General features: G+C 42.1%; 1 protein-coding gene across 1 annotated transcript in view; it reads right to left on the bottom strand.

Moving 5' to 3' along the window:
* The window catches only part of fbxw4 (F-box and WD repeat domain containing 4), a 34,147-nt gene extending 20,510 nt beyond the window's left edge, over nucleotides 1-13,637 (bottom strand). Inside the window, exons 1-5 of the mRNA XM_061228566.1 lie at nucleotides 13,291-13,637; nucleotides 11,635-11,730; nucleotides 10,741-10,926; nucleotides 8,871-9,003; nucleotides 6,842-6,936 (exon numbers count right to left, since the gene is read on the bottom strand). Coding sequence (XP_061084550.1) covers nucleotides 6,842-6,936; nucleotides 8,871-9,003; nucleotides 10,741-10,926; nucleotides 11,635-11,730; nucleotides 13,291-13,475 — 695 coding nt within the window. The 5' untranslated portion in view covers nucleotides 13,476-13,637. The remainder of the gene's footprint in view (nucleotides 1-6,841; nucleotides 6,937-8,870; nucleotides 9,004-10,740; nucleotides 10,927-11,634; nucleotides 11,731-13,290) is intronic.
* Nucleotides 13,638-15,776: the final 2,139 nt, after the last annotated feature.

Below are 15,776 nucleotides of genomic sequence, written 5' to 3'. Positions count from 1 at the left end.
CAGTTTTGCGGTTGAGTGGGGCGGAGAAATGGGGCCAAAGTGGGGTGAGTGACGGGGGGTGGGGAGGGGCCCGCGCCTCCCTGTACTCTCGTACGGAGGTCAGAGGTGACGCTCCTGCCGTTGTGAGAAAGTGGCAATTCGGGGCGGTTTATCCAACAATCACTTTTCTTTTGAAACTTTCAAAGGCTCTGCCCTGCGACAACTTTGTAGTTGTGCTTGACGAGTTCAAGACAAAACAAAAGCCGAAATATGGTCCCCCTTTCTCAGTTCTCCTTGGGGTTGCTTCTCCCTTCACTGGCTTGCAGCCCCCCATCCTTTGGAGTGGTCAGTGCGGACCCCCCCTCCCCACCGCAGGCCTTTGTGCGATGGGCCCTTTGACGTTTCGTTTGGGCCCTCCGCGGGGAGGCCCCTGTCAGTCCCACTCAGACGCACCGATTCAGGTGGATTCTGGGAATCTGTGATCCCACTACGGCATATGGGCTCTATTCAGCCCTTTGACGGAACATCATTGTTGGAGATATTTAGACAAGGACAGGTAGAGAGCCTCCAATGCTAAATATATAGTCAAAACTGTTAGTTACACAAGCCAGAACTGTACACACGGAAGTGCTTCTAGGTGCATCAGTACATCAAGTTTAAACTGCCTAATTCTTGAAGCACCTGATTTGTTCTAGCAGATTACACCCAGCATTATTATGTCCAGCCTTCTCTATAAAGGCAAGTGTCCTGCAACTAAGGATCTTTTTATTGTTGCTTCATGTGTAGTAACATATTTAAAACACAACAGACATGCTTAAAAAATGGTAGAAATACAATAAATAATTTTCCAACTACTACATAATATGCAGATTTTTTCCAATTCAAAGCAGTGTTTAACATCCATATATTTTGTAACAGAAAGAAATTGAGATCTACACTAGATAATAAATCTTTTTAGCATGTTGCCCTCAGATTGAGACCATTACCAAATAAGATGATTTCGACCTGGAACTTTCACATAATGACGATTAATAGAATCCATGGAATAATTTTTGTAAATCCATGAATACTCATCGATTTCAGATTTAGCCTTCCCCATCAAAAGGCTGCCCTTCTCAAAAAATCACTCCCTTATGGAATTGGAATACTAAATACTATGACATACAATGTAACATTACATCAAGTAAAATTACAAAAATGTGTTCAAAATGTGGTTGGATGACACTTGAGCGTAATCTGTGCGAAAACTGCATGATTATAATTTAAAGGAAAAACCAAAATGGCAATAATTCACTTTCTTCGGTGATGAAAAAGTCATGGCTGATAAAAAGGTTTCGTTGATGAGAATCCGTACGCATTAATGCATGTTGGAAATTAGGCAGAAATGAGAAGGACCACTGACAGTTTGGGCAAGGTTTATGTGCTCATTAACAAAATCATCTCATAATTTAGTAGAAGACTTTCCAAAAATATATACACACAATGTGTGTGTATTGGGGAAGGGGGGGTTCACGCAACAAATGCAGTTCACAATAATGAACAGCATTACAACCGGAGAAAGACTAGGGTTGGGTAGGAGCTTGCTGGTCCTGAAATGTTCAGGTGAGAAGAAAATTGCTAGGGGGCACTCTTGCTGCACTTGTAAGTTTTTGGTAAGGTATTTCAGGGTCCAACATCGGCTATGAAAATGTTCATAAATGTCTGTTTGATGAAACGCATTATAATACACTTCTTTAATTCAGAAACCTGAACCTCATTTAAAATGTCTGAATTAATTTAATAAACATTGTTACTTTTTATTTGTATTGACATATGCTGTATTCATTACTGCATCATCATTGATGATGCTTGTATTCCAAAGACAAGAGTAGTAAAATGATCTACTCTATCACTGCGACTGAAATATTACAGTGGATATTTACAGAGAATGCTCAAACCAAATCAACCACAACAAAAAATACAATTTAAAGTATGCAGTAGACAAGAGGATGCTGTAATACTTTAACAAGTGGCAACAGCGAGAGGATTTCCTTCATCTTTTTGCAGTAAATCAAGTTTATTCAGTCATTCATTGGCAACACTTTCCAAAAATGTCACTGGAATTGGCATGAACTAATGTAGCTGTTAACTAACCAACTGCTGAGAAGTTACTCAGTATAACTTTGTTCATGTATTTGAACATTATTATTTTGTGTTAACAACTACATTAGTTAATGGCAAGTAGCACAAGTAGCTGTATATTGCGAAAAGAGAATCTAACTTATTAATGTGTGTACATGACATGTATTGAAAGTGCAGTATGCAGTTTCTTTAAATAATGTATGAAGTTATTATTATTGACAGGCAAAACTAAGATTTTCACGAAACCTTTGGATACACATTGATAAACCTATTGACAACCATTCTAAAATTCTGCACTGCACAGTCTATTTACTGGTGATTTTACCAGTACAAAGTTCAGTATATAGAATTCATGCCTGTTTAGCAAGAAGACCTGTTATAGAAGCTAGTATTTTTTCCTGTCAAACTGCGTAATATTACAGATAGGTTTATAGTATTTTATGAGGGAAGTCTCAAAAATGATTTCCCTCACACAGAATGCAGGAGAGGAAAGTATGTAGGACAGTTTAATATTCAGTGAATTACTTTTCACTTCAAGACAGAGGAGATTTTTTTCCCAATGAGACCACTTTAAATTTCTATCCAAGCTATGTTCCTTTCATATTGTAGCATGTCCAAAATAATTTCAAAGAGGTTAGCAAGAATAAAAAATAAAAAGTAAACCATGGTCTAGAGCTATTATTAGATTATAATCACAGAAATCTAAAACAGTGGTTTAGGTATGCAGACTTAAACAACAACAACAGCATCAAGAAAAAAGGATTATGGCACTCCATTTACTCTCGCAATAAAGCAAACCATGTAAGTTCTGAAACTCCCAGAGGTACACACCAGCTGAACAAAAACAGTCTCAGAGATAATAGAGAAAGAGAGTATGTAAATGAGGAACTATTAGTAGCAATCAGAACTTTCCAGAAGTAAGGGCGGTGGAATCTGCATTGACGGGCAGCCGGGCTGAAGCAGACAAAGGCCTGGCTCAGAAAAAGGGGCGGACCCCTGTGTAACAGACCCAGAATCAGAAATAATTTGGGTCACTCTTGGTGTTCTGCATGGCCACTGCCCCTTTGATACGGGCTGGTAAATGAAAGCCGGGGAGAAGCGCCGGCTGTCCAAATGAAGAGAGTGCGGGTGGGCTAGTCTCCGACGACACGCCGCGAGAGGAGCCGTCTCGCCCGCCGCCCGACGGGTCTACGTTTAAACCGGGGGGCCTTCGTCGTTCCAGCAAACAAAGCGAAATTACACTTGCAAAAGATTACCGTCTGCCGAGGTGCGATTTTACTTCTGCTGCTATCGTCGAAGATTTAAATGAGTTTGATAACGGGCCTGGGTTCTGTTCTGTGGGGCAGACCCGAACAGGCTGGTGAGCAGTGGACCGTGTAACCCAAAAAATTCCAACCTGAAAGGCAATCATAGAAAAGAGAGAATTCAAAGTGCGTGAAAGCTAAGGGTCTGGTGCGCTGTGGATGTTGTAGAGATACAGGGAATCGACTCAGGCCTGGCTTCAGATGCACATGGTATCCCAGTAATAGAAGCCTGAGATGCAGTTTGCTGGAAAAATAGCAAGGCCCAGAATTCCTTTCACCCACTGACTTATTTCTTCTCCCTCCGCTTGCTGGGTTTGATATTGGTTTCCCTAACACCTGAGCTCCTGAACACAGACTACAGTCGAGATGTTCAGTTCCCTATTCCTAACATAGTAGGTGTGACCTCTCTTCCACCGAAACTTTCCAACTTGACGCATCTACCTTCTGAAAATGTCAACACATTTTCTGAACCGTGTTTTGAACCACCGGAAGCCCCAGGCACTACCCTGGGCACTCCAGTCGAGTAAAACAGAAGGGAAGAAAGGCCGCAGGAGTTGACCATCTGGTTGGTCTGTAGCGGCGTCTGTAACGGCATCTGTAGTGGCGTCTGTAGCCATGTCTGTAGCAGTGTTTGTGCCCGTGTCTGTAGCAGTGTTTGTGCCCGTGTCTGTAGCAGTGTTTGTGCCCGTGTCTGTAGCAGTGTTTGTGCCCGTGTCTGTAGCAGTGTTTGTGCCTGTGTCTGTAGCAGTGTTTGTGCCCGTGTCTGTAGCAGTGTTAGTATCTGTGTCTGTAGCCGTGTCTTTATCTGTGTCTGTAGCCATGTCTGTAGCTGTGTCTGTAGCAGTGTCTGTAACAGTGTCTGTAGCAGTGTCTGTAGCAGTGTCTGTAGCAGTGTCTGTAGCCGTGTCTGAGGCGTTGAGCAGTAGCGAGGGCACGCGGGCGGGTTCCTCCCTGGACCCTCTGGCTGCAGCTGCGTGTCCCTCTCAGTGCCCTGCTCTTTAGATACCTCGAGCGTGAAGCTGGAACAATTACATTTGCAACACAAGGGGCTCCCTTTCTCCTTCCCTCAGCTTCTCCAAATTAAAACACGCATTGTGTAATCACCACCCCCCCCCCCCCCCACACGGACTGACCTTCTCGTTTTCAACACCGCTCCAGGGCAAAACATTCAGCGTGTGTGTCACTTCTGCCCTTAACGCACACACGTAAAACCTGATACATGTCAACCCACCCCCACAACAGTGGGGAGGCTCGATTTTTTTCCACACTGCACCTTAATGAAAAAACACAGGTTCCATCATATTTCCATTCATGACAAGGGCCTGTTTTAGGAAATGCATTTGCCTATGTTCGGCTATATTACTTTTAAATCTCTTTAATGGAGCCAACTAAAACTTAATTCATGAAAACTCATATCTTGACCAATCAAATGAAAAGTTGACTAGAAGCAAACTAAAAAGCTGATTACATTCAAAACAGTCAAAACTATTACTTACAAACTGAACCATGCATCTCCTTAAAGGACTCATACACTGTTTTCAACTACATAGGCCTGCTTTTGAAGGAACCTTTTACAAGTGCCTCACATACATTATGGCCTAGAAGCTTCGAAGTAACAGAACAATTCTTACTGTTGACTTTGAGCCACATCTATTTGTATTAATTGTCATACAGATGAGAAGTAAAGTTGGAGAAACTGTGGAGCGTTTTTGTCGAGGTCTATAGCAGCATTAGTAGACAATGTCCCTTACAAGACAATTAAGGCAACAATTCTGCCTGCAAAATCACTCACAATCAAATTGATTATCAGTCACTCCAATAAGGTCTCAGATAATTGCTTGTTAATATACCACGGTTGAAGAACACCGAGGTAAACGTGGTCCCGCAGAGGGTGTTTTGCATTCAGGGGAGAGGGAACTGCACCACAAAACTGACACAGAGCAACGAATACTCTCTGGCAAAAAAAGGGGAAACCCTGTTTGGGTTGGTTATTTAAACGGCCTGAGACTGAGGGACAGAAAAGCACCACGCCGAACGCTACTCCCTTCCTCCCTCCATCTGTCCGCTCCGCGAGCCCCATCAGCGACTCGCTTAAAAGCCATGGGTTTATAGGTTAGTTGACACCTTCATCCCTGGGAATTTTAATTAACTTCTCCCGCCGTCAATATGTTAAGAGGAGCGGTTTCCTTTATCTGGAGTCAGCAGTCTGTTTCACGACCTGCTATTTCAGCCATCAAATTGGGAGAATTAATGACGTGGATAATCGTCTCTTATTCTGAAATTTAAATTCTTGGCTGAGGAGACGGGGGCACCCAGGCTAAATAAATCGGTCGGCCGTCTCGGGATCTCCGGCTCTGGTCTGGCCGGGCAGCGGTGACTGACGGTCCCGGGATCGACAAGTCCGGGCAAGACGGCCTTTGTCGTTCGGGGTGTAGTTTGTTTACATTTATGCCTCCTGCTTTAAAGCGAACAGAACAAAAGCGGCGGCCTGGCGTGTTGTAGGAGGCAGAAGGCATGGGCCTGCAGGGCTGTCTGACAGGCCTGTGGGCCATTAAGTGTGTGGGTGTGTACATGGCCCAGCAATCAAAGCAGCGGCTAACGTAACCCCGATTCGCCATGATATCCGGCCGCTGTTCTTTTTCCTCTCTCTTTTTATGAGGCCATCTCGTTAGGCAAAAACACATCTGCCATATGCATCGCTGCATTACACAGAGCTACTAGTTTGAACCGTAGGAACCGGCTTGTCAGAGGAAACCTGGCTGCACAAATATTATTGAGCTTAGAACACCTCGCACAAAATGGCCAGTGCACTTCTTTTAGCGGGTGTCGATTCGTCCTCGCGCTAGACGAGGACCGGATCGCGGAGAGCTTCCACGGCGGCGCGGGGCGCTTTGGGGGCCGCCGGCAACATCGAAAGGAAAACACCGCGTGACCCAAATTCATGGTCGCTGGAGAATTTCAAGCGTTTTCTTTTTCTTCCGCGTCACGAGAAAGGTCAAAGCCGTGCGCGCGACGCAGTAAATCAGGAGCGATGCTCGCGGTTTGGGCCACGAGGGCACGGAAACCTGCTTCCTCAGCATCCAGGGCTGGGATCGCATTCTCCGCCATCTGCATTTCAGAGGTGTCCACTGACTTCAAAGCAAACCCCAGCAATAAATTGAAGACTCTTTATAGAAGGTCTGGCCACCTGTGCTGGTGTTCCCTGTCTTTTGCCATTTCCTCCAAGTTCAGTTTCTTTCTAATTTGACACTGAATTTATGTCGAGTTGGAACTTAAAAGTAGAATGCGTGAACATGAGCATTTAATGATAACTTTGAACCACAGAATAATTTATACATGCAGAGAGGATTTTCATTTTTAGGCTTTTGTGCAGAACACCAAGAGGACTGACTGAATAAGTACTTCAATAAACACTTAAAGGAATATGATGCTCTTACCTTTGTGATGGACTTATGGCCACAGACCAAACCCTGTCAAAAGTCTGAATCGTGTGCAAGCATTCTCCAAGTCGATTTGATGACAGTGCCCATATCTGATAAGGAAAGAAAATGGAGTGAAATGAGTTCCTCACATAAAACTGCTTCCAAGAATACAATGAACTGGTGCTGTCTGTCACAGGTGCACCTTGGGAACGGTATAGGCCGCTGGTGGAATTAAACGTTTTCTTCAAGGGATGATCAAATGGGGACTGCTGAACATGACGACAAATCATTTTGCTTTTGTACATTTTTACAAATGGCTTTGTAAAAATGAAAGAAGCCCAGCGAGGCCCCTTAAAAACACTGGAAAGGAACACTACAGTAGCCCAATTTATTGTGGGAAACATACTGGGAAGTACATCCTTAAAAGTCAAGATAAAATGTATTATCCCTAAAGGGAAGTTTGTCTTTGGCGAAGAATTCCATGACCTTAATGGAAATAACATAAAAACACATGCCCATGCACACAATATATGTACATGACATACAAAATAGACATCAGTACCTTCATAGTGCCCACAATCATAGGTATGCAGTGCACTGGTGTAACTGTCACAGTGTGAAACCAGTATGTGGAACAATACGTTATTAATAATTATGAGCATATTCTGTGATGGCCAAACAAAATATATTACACTGTGCAATCCAGAATGGCTGATTCAATGAATACATTAAACATTCTATTTGCATCCTGCCACAGAATGAAATAGACTAAATGTTTGTATTCAGTCATATTTGACTTTGGATGTGAAAATGTTGGAAAAAGTCCAAATAAAAAATAAAAAAGGTCATGCACATCCAGCTCAAAATGTAACCACTACAAATACAATAAATACCCTCCTTTAGACAGACAATGTCTTCTCAAAACTGACATTCAAAATACTTTTAAAATTGAAACGATTAATTATTCTCGGCTAAAACGTTTTAGTGTGTATGTATGTATGTATGTATGTATGTAATTCATTTTCCAATCCAAATTTTTGCCTGCTTCCTGTGCACAATGTTCACTCACAGGAGCACACAATGTAATGTAGCTGTGTGTAGTACTTTAGCTGGTGACCGGCTGCCAACCTGGCACCGCATTCCAGAGCTACAGCGATGGTTCAGCTAGGTTCTCTCCGTTCCCATCCACTACGTCAGGACCAGAACCGGTGCCATCCCTCCCCGCTGGGAGCAATGCTGTCAGCTGTGATGAATCCTTATTGAAACTTGCTCTGTCTCAGCGTGAGTGTGTTTATCAAATACCCTTCAAACAGCTCTACTTCCTCAGGCACTGTTTTACTCAATGGAGCCCTAATGTCAACTTTGAAAACTTTGTTAAATTTTTTTGCAAATAAGCTTTTTTAATTTAAATTTGTAGACATAAATAAACATAAAAATGTGTGTATTTAATACTTGACTGCTGAGCTTGCTGAGAATTGTAATTCACACAAAGGTGTTAAACAGTCTGTGGAGCTGGACAGCTGACCTCTGTGCCATGCCCTTTATTAACCCATGTCCACAGGGCAGTATGCATAGAGGGGTGATTTGACAGGGACCGGTTACTTCAAAGCAGGGGTCCCCAACCCTGGTCCTGGAGAGCCACATACTCTGCTACTCGGCTCTCCAGGACCAGGGTTGGGGACCCCTACAGATCCAGTGGCTCTCCAGAACTAGGGCTTGGGATGCCTACAGTATGTGAGCCATTATAGAAATTGACAATGACACACTGTAAGTATTTTGACTTGTATTCCTGCAAGCAAGTGGACAACACCTGACACGCTTGTCATCAAGTGAAAATAATAAATCTAGCTTTCAATATTTGTTTAAAAATACTGCTATATAGAATATTTGAACGTTAAACTGAAATTTTAAATCTACATTCAAAAACTGAATTACTGAATGGGGGGCGGGGGCTCCTAATTGATAAAGTATATCTAAAGCTCTTAAATTTGTGAGCTGAATAAGCAGGTTGATTCTGTAACACAAGCAGCTTGCTCCGTCTTACCCGAGCAGTTCGGTCTCTGGACCCGCTAACGATGACCTCGCCTTTACTGTCGATGCAGTTCACTTCCTGGTTATGGCCAGAACACTCCGCCCAGAAAGAATTCCTTCTGTGATGAAGAATGATCTTACCATCCCTGAAGTGGGAAACAAAGTAAAGAGCGATTACCATCCCGTAGCGCCCTAACCAGAAAGGCACAACAGTTTCCACTGTAACGCCATTAACATTGCAAGAGGATTGCCAGTTCAAATCCCAGGTGCAATGCTACTACTGCTAATTTGCATTCCCTCAGCAGTTGAAATAAACAGCGGCCTGTATTCAACATTTATACTTAACTTTGACTTACAAGTGACTTGCTTTTTCTTCTCCAACTCAGTTTGGAGAGTTAAATATGTAGGAACTCCCCCAAATACACCAAAAAGTGGAAGTATCTGAGAGGCGAAGGAAACGTGTGTAGCCTTACCAAGCGCTACTGGAACAGGATTAATTAGAGGTTTGCTTGTGGATCTGACTCCAAACATTAGTTTAACCGCTCCTCTGTTCTAACAGTTAAACAAAGGAACGGCTACAATTGTGTATCTTGTGACAGCACTAGTGTATAGGCATGTGACTATGGATTGCAGGTTATGTATGTCTGTTAGGACTCTGAACTACTAAATGTGCAGTGGTGCCAGTAAAGAGGGCGCAGGTTATAATGATTGTAATTTATTAAATAGAATACGCAATGTAGAAATTGAATGCCAATGCGGAAATGTGAAATATGATAAATTGAATGTAGTATTAACGACATGACGGAGGTAACAATGTTCCAGCTGATGTCATCGCTGTACGTCTAACAAACCTGGTTAACCCTTGAAGCACAGCTAGCTGCTGACTCACAGGTACCTTTTACACAGGTAGCATTGCCAGTGGTATATTTTTAAATGGTATTTCAAGATCTATTCAGCACCCAGTGTACAACACCACCAATGGCACCAACTGTTTCCCCCAACATCAGCTTTCTAAAAACACCTAAAACAGTAAGTGGGAAAACCTATGATTTAAACTGTACTTTTTTTAACTTAACAGTTCTGGGAGCATTCCAATGAGGCAGCGCAATAGTCCTGTATTGAGGAGCACTGTCTCTTTATCAAACCTTGCTGACCCTGTGTCAACATGGTAAACAGTTTCTTTTGGGGGTCTGCAGAGAGGCACACTTCTGTAAAATGCCATACAGTTTAAATGACTGAACTCACCAAATGGTTTTGAAATAGGCTTCGGGCCTTTATTTGTTAACCAAAGTTAAGAACAACTGTCAACTGAACCCCAGCCAATGTGTTGAATGTGTGATGGGAAGCAGTGAAATATGTAAAACCGATAATAAACAGTTGTAGTTATGCATGCATTACGCAGAAACTAAGCAGGATGGAAACCAACTGTAAACCATCCAAGAGTCAGTTGACATTAAATTAATGGCATTTGACATACAGTTGATTCCACTAAGGAGGAGACAATCCTCCCCTGGAGCAATGCAGGGTTAGGGGCCTTGCTCAAGGGCCAAATGGCTGTGCGGATCTTATTGTGGCTCCACAGGGGATCAAACCACCGACCTTGCATGTCCCAGTCATGTCCCTTAACCGCTACGCTACAGGCCCCCACGTTGAGGGGTTAAAACACTTTGTTGAGAAATTCTGAGCAGTTTGTTAACCCCAGGATGGGAGACCTACAACCCAATTCAACTTTATTTCGACATATTCTTTGAGTTGAAATCACTCTTGGGACTAAGCAAAACAATTCCTCAAAAGCAGTGGGGGAAGGGGAAAACAACGGCGTCAGAAGAAAGGGAATTCTTGTTTAAAACCAGCGGTAAACGGCGGCTATTGTCAGACGTTACCCTCCGGCGCTGATGAGGTGGGTGTCCGTCAAAACAAATCTGCACACGTCCTGGCTGTGGCCGGTGTGCAGGAGGGCGGGTTTGCCGCGCGGCCTCCTCCCGCCCCCCTGCAGGTGGTACGCCCCGATGTCCGCTGCCTGAGACAGGTACAGCACGTCTCCGTCTAACTGCATCCATGGCAACAAGCTAGACAGGAACACAACCACATCATTCAAATTATCTAATTGGATACTTGGTGTTCTTCCATTTTTTGAAAAGCTTTGTAAGGAGTGAAAGGATTAAAAACAGGTGCACTTTAGTCCTTACCGTTTTCCATACCAGCCCTCTGTGCACACAATTTTCCCTCTGCTATGTTGCTTGATATTGGTCTCAATATTTACATTGAGACCAAAGTACATGTTGTGTAGAAAAGCCTATATATTTTATTAATAATTCCACATCTTCCCTATTCAGTAAAGAACTTAGCCAATTATGGAAACTGGGTGGAACTGCAGGGCAGATGAGACGACATCTTGTTCTCGTTCAGTGATTTACTGCATCTGTCTTTCGGACAGTTTGATTAAATAAACTCAACACTGCACAGAAATATATTTTTAACAACTGCACTATTTTGGCTACAAAATGCGATGCAGAGTATGTTGTGAAATCGTTAAAAAGGTCTGCGTTTGTCGCAGCCGCACTGCTTTCGTTGTCTTGCCTGGGACTCTTCCATAAACTGCGGTCGCACACCACTGCCAGCTTTTCCCTAGTCCCTTCCAAGAACTCGTATATAAAAACACTGGCACCCAGCCCCCTGAATACATAAGGTGCTTGTGAGCTGCAATAATTCACGGTTTCAACATTTTCAAGGGACAGTCTTGAAAAGGAGCAGCCCACCAATCTGTCTGAACTTACTTGGTCTTCCACTTCAACAAGATCTCCTTTCTACACTGGCCCTTGCGCCAGTGCTGAGAGAACTTCACTCTGTCCTTCAGCAAGAGCTGTGGATACCTGAAAGTGATTAATCACAAAGCCCAAATCATCACTGAACCTGTGAGGCCACAGCACAATGTGCTCTTATAACTGTAGCCTTGAATTCCCATTACTGAATCTGACTGTGAAGAAACTATCGAGGCATTCCGGGGGGGGAAATAACAATGGCCATCAATATAATCTCCAAAAAGACCGTGATTTCAGCCTGTACAGTTTCCACAAAATAAATATTAACTCATCACCAAGTGGATTTAACATCAAATGATTTTTAATGGTTTCATAATGGATAGCTTATGGATTCTTATTTGTCTCTGACCACACTACAGGGAACTGGATGGGGGAAAAGCAGCTTGAGGATTTCATCCCACTGGGAGTTGTGGTCAACCATAGTTGTCAACGCTGACATGAAATGGATTTACAGTGACACGACAAACCAAAATCTTGAAGCAATGCCTATTTAATTAATGCCCTTTTCATTAATGTAGGAAACGTATGATGTGGGAAGCTACAGGAATACCACAATGGAAGTGAGCCAGTCCAGAACATTCTGGCCAATCAGGAAATCTGGCCCCCAAGTAATCGGAGTACATTTCAGCTTTACTGATTTTAAATTCTGATACATGCCTGTCAGCCCCACTGGTTAGACAGTAGCAGGACCTTTTTGTTGAAATATTTAAAACATTTTTTAAAATCTATTTTCAAATTGAAAAGCTGTCATGACCAGCGTTGACACTCTGAACCATCTAGCGGGCTCTATAGTGCTCCTATTTTACAATACAAATATAAATATATAGGCCTACATTATAGCCTAACCAGACATTGTCCATATAAATGCAAGGAATTAATTCTAGTACATAACAAATAAAATAAATTGCAAATTACCATTCACATTAGTCCCAACAGTAAATACCAAATCAATATTGAGTGTTGTAATGAGTCATCACTCCTTGTTAGACAACATCCTTCTAATCTGCAGTCCTTCTGACAGTGCATATATAGCTGTCATGTCACTAACATACCACAACACATCTCACACCCTTCCCTCTGACAGATATAAACCTGCTAATTCTGTATTTAGCAACTGCTCCATTTAGCAGAGGCTGTTGTCCAGAGGGACTTGGAGTGGAAACACAAATGCAAAGGGATTGAATATAGTCTCAAGAGTCAGAGAGACAGCAGGTTCCCGAAGTGCAAACTACTGACACCTTGTCCACTGCCCTATTGTAACGTACACTACAGTAAGTTCAGAAAGCAAGAACAAAGCTACAGCTCTTTAAAATACAAATCTACAGTATTTATTTTCTTTTCCATCCTATGGCTTAGAATGTGATGTTCATTATGTATTGGACATTTCATGATACGTAATCTTTTAAGTGCAGATGCGTCATTTCCTAAAATAAGAAAATTAGAACGCTCTGTCTGCACTAAAAGAAACTACGCGTTTTTCTAAATGACGGCGACGTGCCATTCGCTTCAGCAAAGCACATGTCTACGTAATCACGTAAAATCGCATGCGTACGACGGCCTCCATGACTGAAGAGCATTCAGCTAAATACCATGACAGAAATGTTATCTTACATATCCGTTGCTTGTCTTGTGATTCCAGTGTTAATGCATTTTTTGGCTATCCTCCTCCAGACAACGTTACGGTTAGTGATATGGTGAAATTTCTTGCAAGATTGAGAAAACCGGCAAAGAGATTTGCAATCCAAATAGGAAAGGATGAGGTACAGTGTGTCTTCTGGTAACTGAAATATAAACATTTTGACTTCCTTTTATTATAGTTTCCTTTCTCGTTTTTTCTGTTGTCCTATATTTATTTCGCATATGTCCACGGATGCCTGAATGGCAACGTTGTCCCGCTGTATTACGCCGTAATGAACAGTTCTTCATGTTTTCAAAACGTCTAGAGTCCTACAGGAAGCCATTCCAGAATCAACACTGGATCACGTGACATATGTTCGTCAATCAAATGGAGCCGAAGTTTATACGTCACTGCCCTGCGCTCAGTTCCAGAAGATGAACTTCCCAATTCATTTTCCCATTGACTTTTCTGCTCTTGACCGATATAACAAACCAGGTATCGTACCAGCGTCTCGTTTCTATAACCCTAATACCTATCACCCAAACTATGTAATTTGTGAAAGCAACGCAAAATCATTTAAGCAAAGGTGTAGGCGAATTATTTTTAATGACAGGCGAACTACATAATGTCGCGTTAGCAGTGACGTTGTCACTGATCGGTCAGTGCTCGGTCCGTGGGAGAAGTCAACAGGAGACAGGCATAATGTCTCTTATATAGTGCCGGCATATTATGCAATCTTGCCGGCAGTTCTTTTTTCAATGTAATATTTAGCCATCTTTCTTTTATTTTTCTTCATCCTTTAGATCTTCGTACATCATCATTCTTATTCAAATTCATTAGGGAACGGAGATGGTGCACTATTTAAGTTATTCCAGTCGTTGCTTTAAATTTATTTACTGGGTAACGGTAGCATTGACTAGTCTGGGAACCCTTCTCATGGAACCACAAGCTGTGACACATACAACATGTATGTGGGGTTTGCTTTTGGCTCGCGAAATAATTATTTTAGTTGGAAAGCGGCATTGGAATGCAGTGGACCCTGTGCCGCTTAAGAGAGAAATGAGTCCGGATGAAAATGTCCAAATATTAAATGACACAGTTTGTGACAGAGACCGTTATATGAAAAGCCCATTTTTCCGGTAATCCATATATGGGCAGACTTACAAGGCCAAGAATACCGAAGTCAAAGCCCATGGGTTTTGACGTCAAAGGACGCCTCCTGGCTCATGAATACATTTTCCTATTCAAAAACCTTTTTTAAAATCACTTAATATAAGAACTGTATTCCAAAAAAATGAGTCCTGGCATTTTACTCATATGCTTACCAAGCATTAACTGTCGCCGGAAAAGTACTATAATTTATCCAAAGAGGGCGAAAATACAAGCCAGCCTACAAATCGCCTACAATTCCCACGCTTTGAAATGACCTAACAACTACATATCCTACTACAATGTGCCCGGCGCCATTTATCTGTGACGTCACGTGCATCTCCAGAGCCAATCTGACAGTAATTTCCTGGCGGGTAACCAGGAAAAAACAAAAAACAAAAATAAACTTAAAATACATTCATATTACATCAAAACCCAGACTGTGTCAAAAACAACTAAATGTCATAAACGATACAGAGCCACCACCCTGACAGAATTCCTGGATTCATTTTTATTTTTTTTGGAACACAGCTCTTATATTAAGTGATTTAAAAAAACGAAATGGGAAATATTATTTATTACCCAGGGGGCGTGGTTTTGACGTCAGACTTCTGTACTCTTTTGAGCCCTCCGAAGCAAGAGTTCCATTCTTAAATAGCATCTCTTTGCAGTGTCTAAAACGTTAAGTAATTATTTATCTGTTTAATATGCACTGTTTTACACTGTAAGTAAATGTGCAAATAATTTGCAAACATGAGAGGAGCGTGCTTATTTTAAACCATATTGCATTATAGATTCTGATCTTTAATTTTGTTGAAATGTTCTGTAAAAATTCTGTCTATGATATGCTGTAAGGGTTTAGCCTTCTGTCCAATGTAATGGACACAAATGATATAATTGTCTGTATGTATTGTATCTTGCTTCCAAAATATTCCGTTATTTATTAAAAAGCCATTGTTAAATGGTGCTAAGTTTCATATAACATAACCATTTAGCCTTTCTTTTTATTTTGTTTTGGTACACAATCCCTCTTAAAGCACATCAGTATATGCAGTATATCAGTTGAATTAAAAGAGGCAAAGAACAGGTAGGGCCACTCTTCATTTCTATTATTGACAAATATATCATTCACACAATCTCATTTGGAAGGTCTCGGGGACAAACTCCAGTGATATCTGTCCTGGTCACTTTTCTCACAGGTGTACGGGGTGAGTAGAGACTGTGGCACTGTGTGCATTTGGGGAGAGTCCAGTTCAGCTCTCCCTCTCTGGTGAGAGTGGAGAACAGCACGGGACAGCCTGCCACCCCGCACTCACACGTCCCCAGGAAA

This window comes from Conger conger, chromosome 18 (assembly GCF_963514075.1).
Source record: "Conger conger chromosome 18, fConCon1.1, whole genome shotgun sequence".
Lineage (NCBI taxonomy): Eukaryota > Metazoa > Chordata > Actinopteri > Anguilliformes > Congridae > Conger > Conger conger.
Note: the sequence above shows the minus strand (reverse complement) of the source record. Positions and strands in the feature narration are given on the sequence as shown.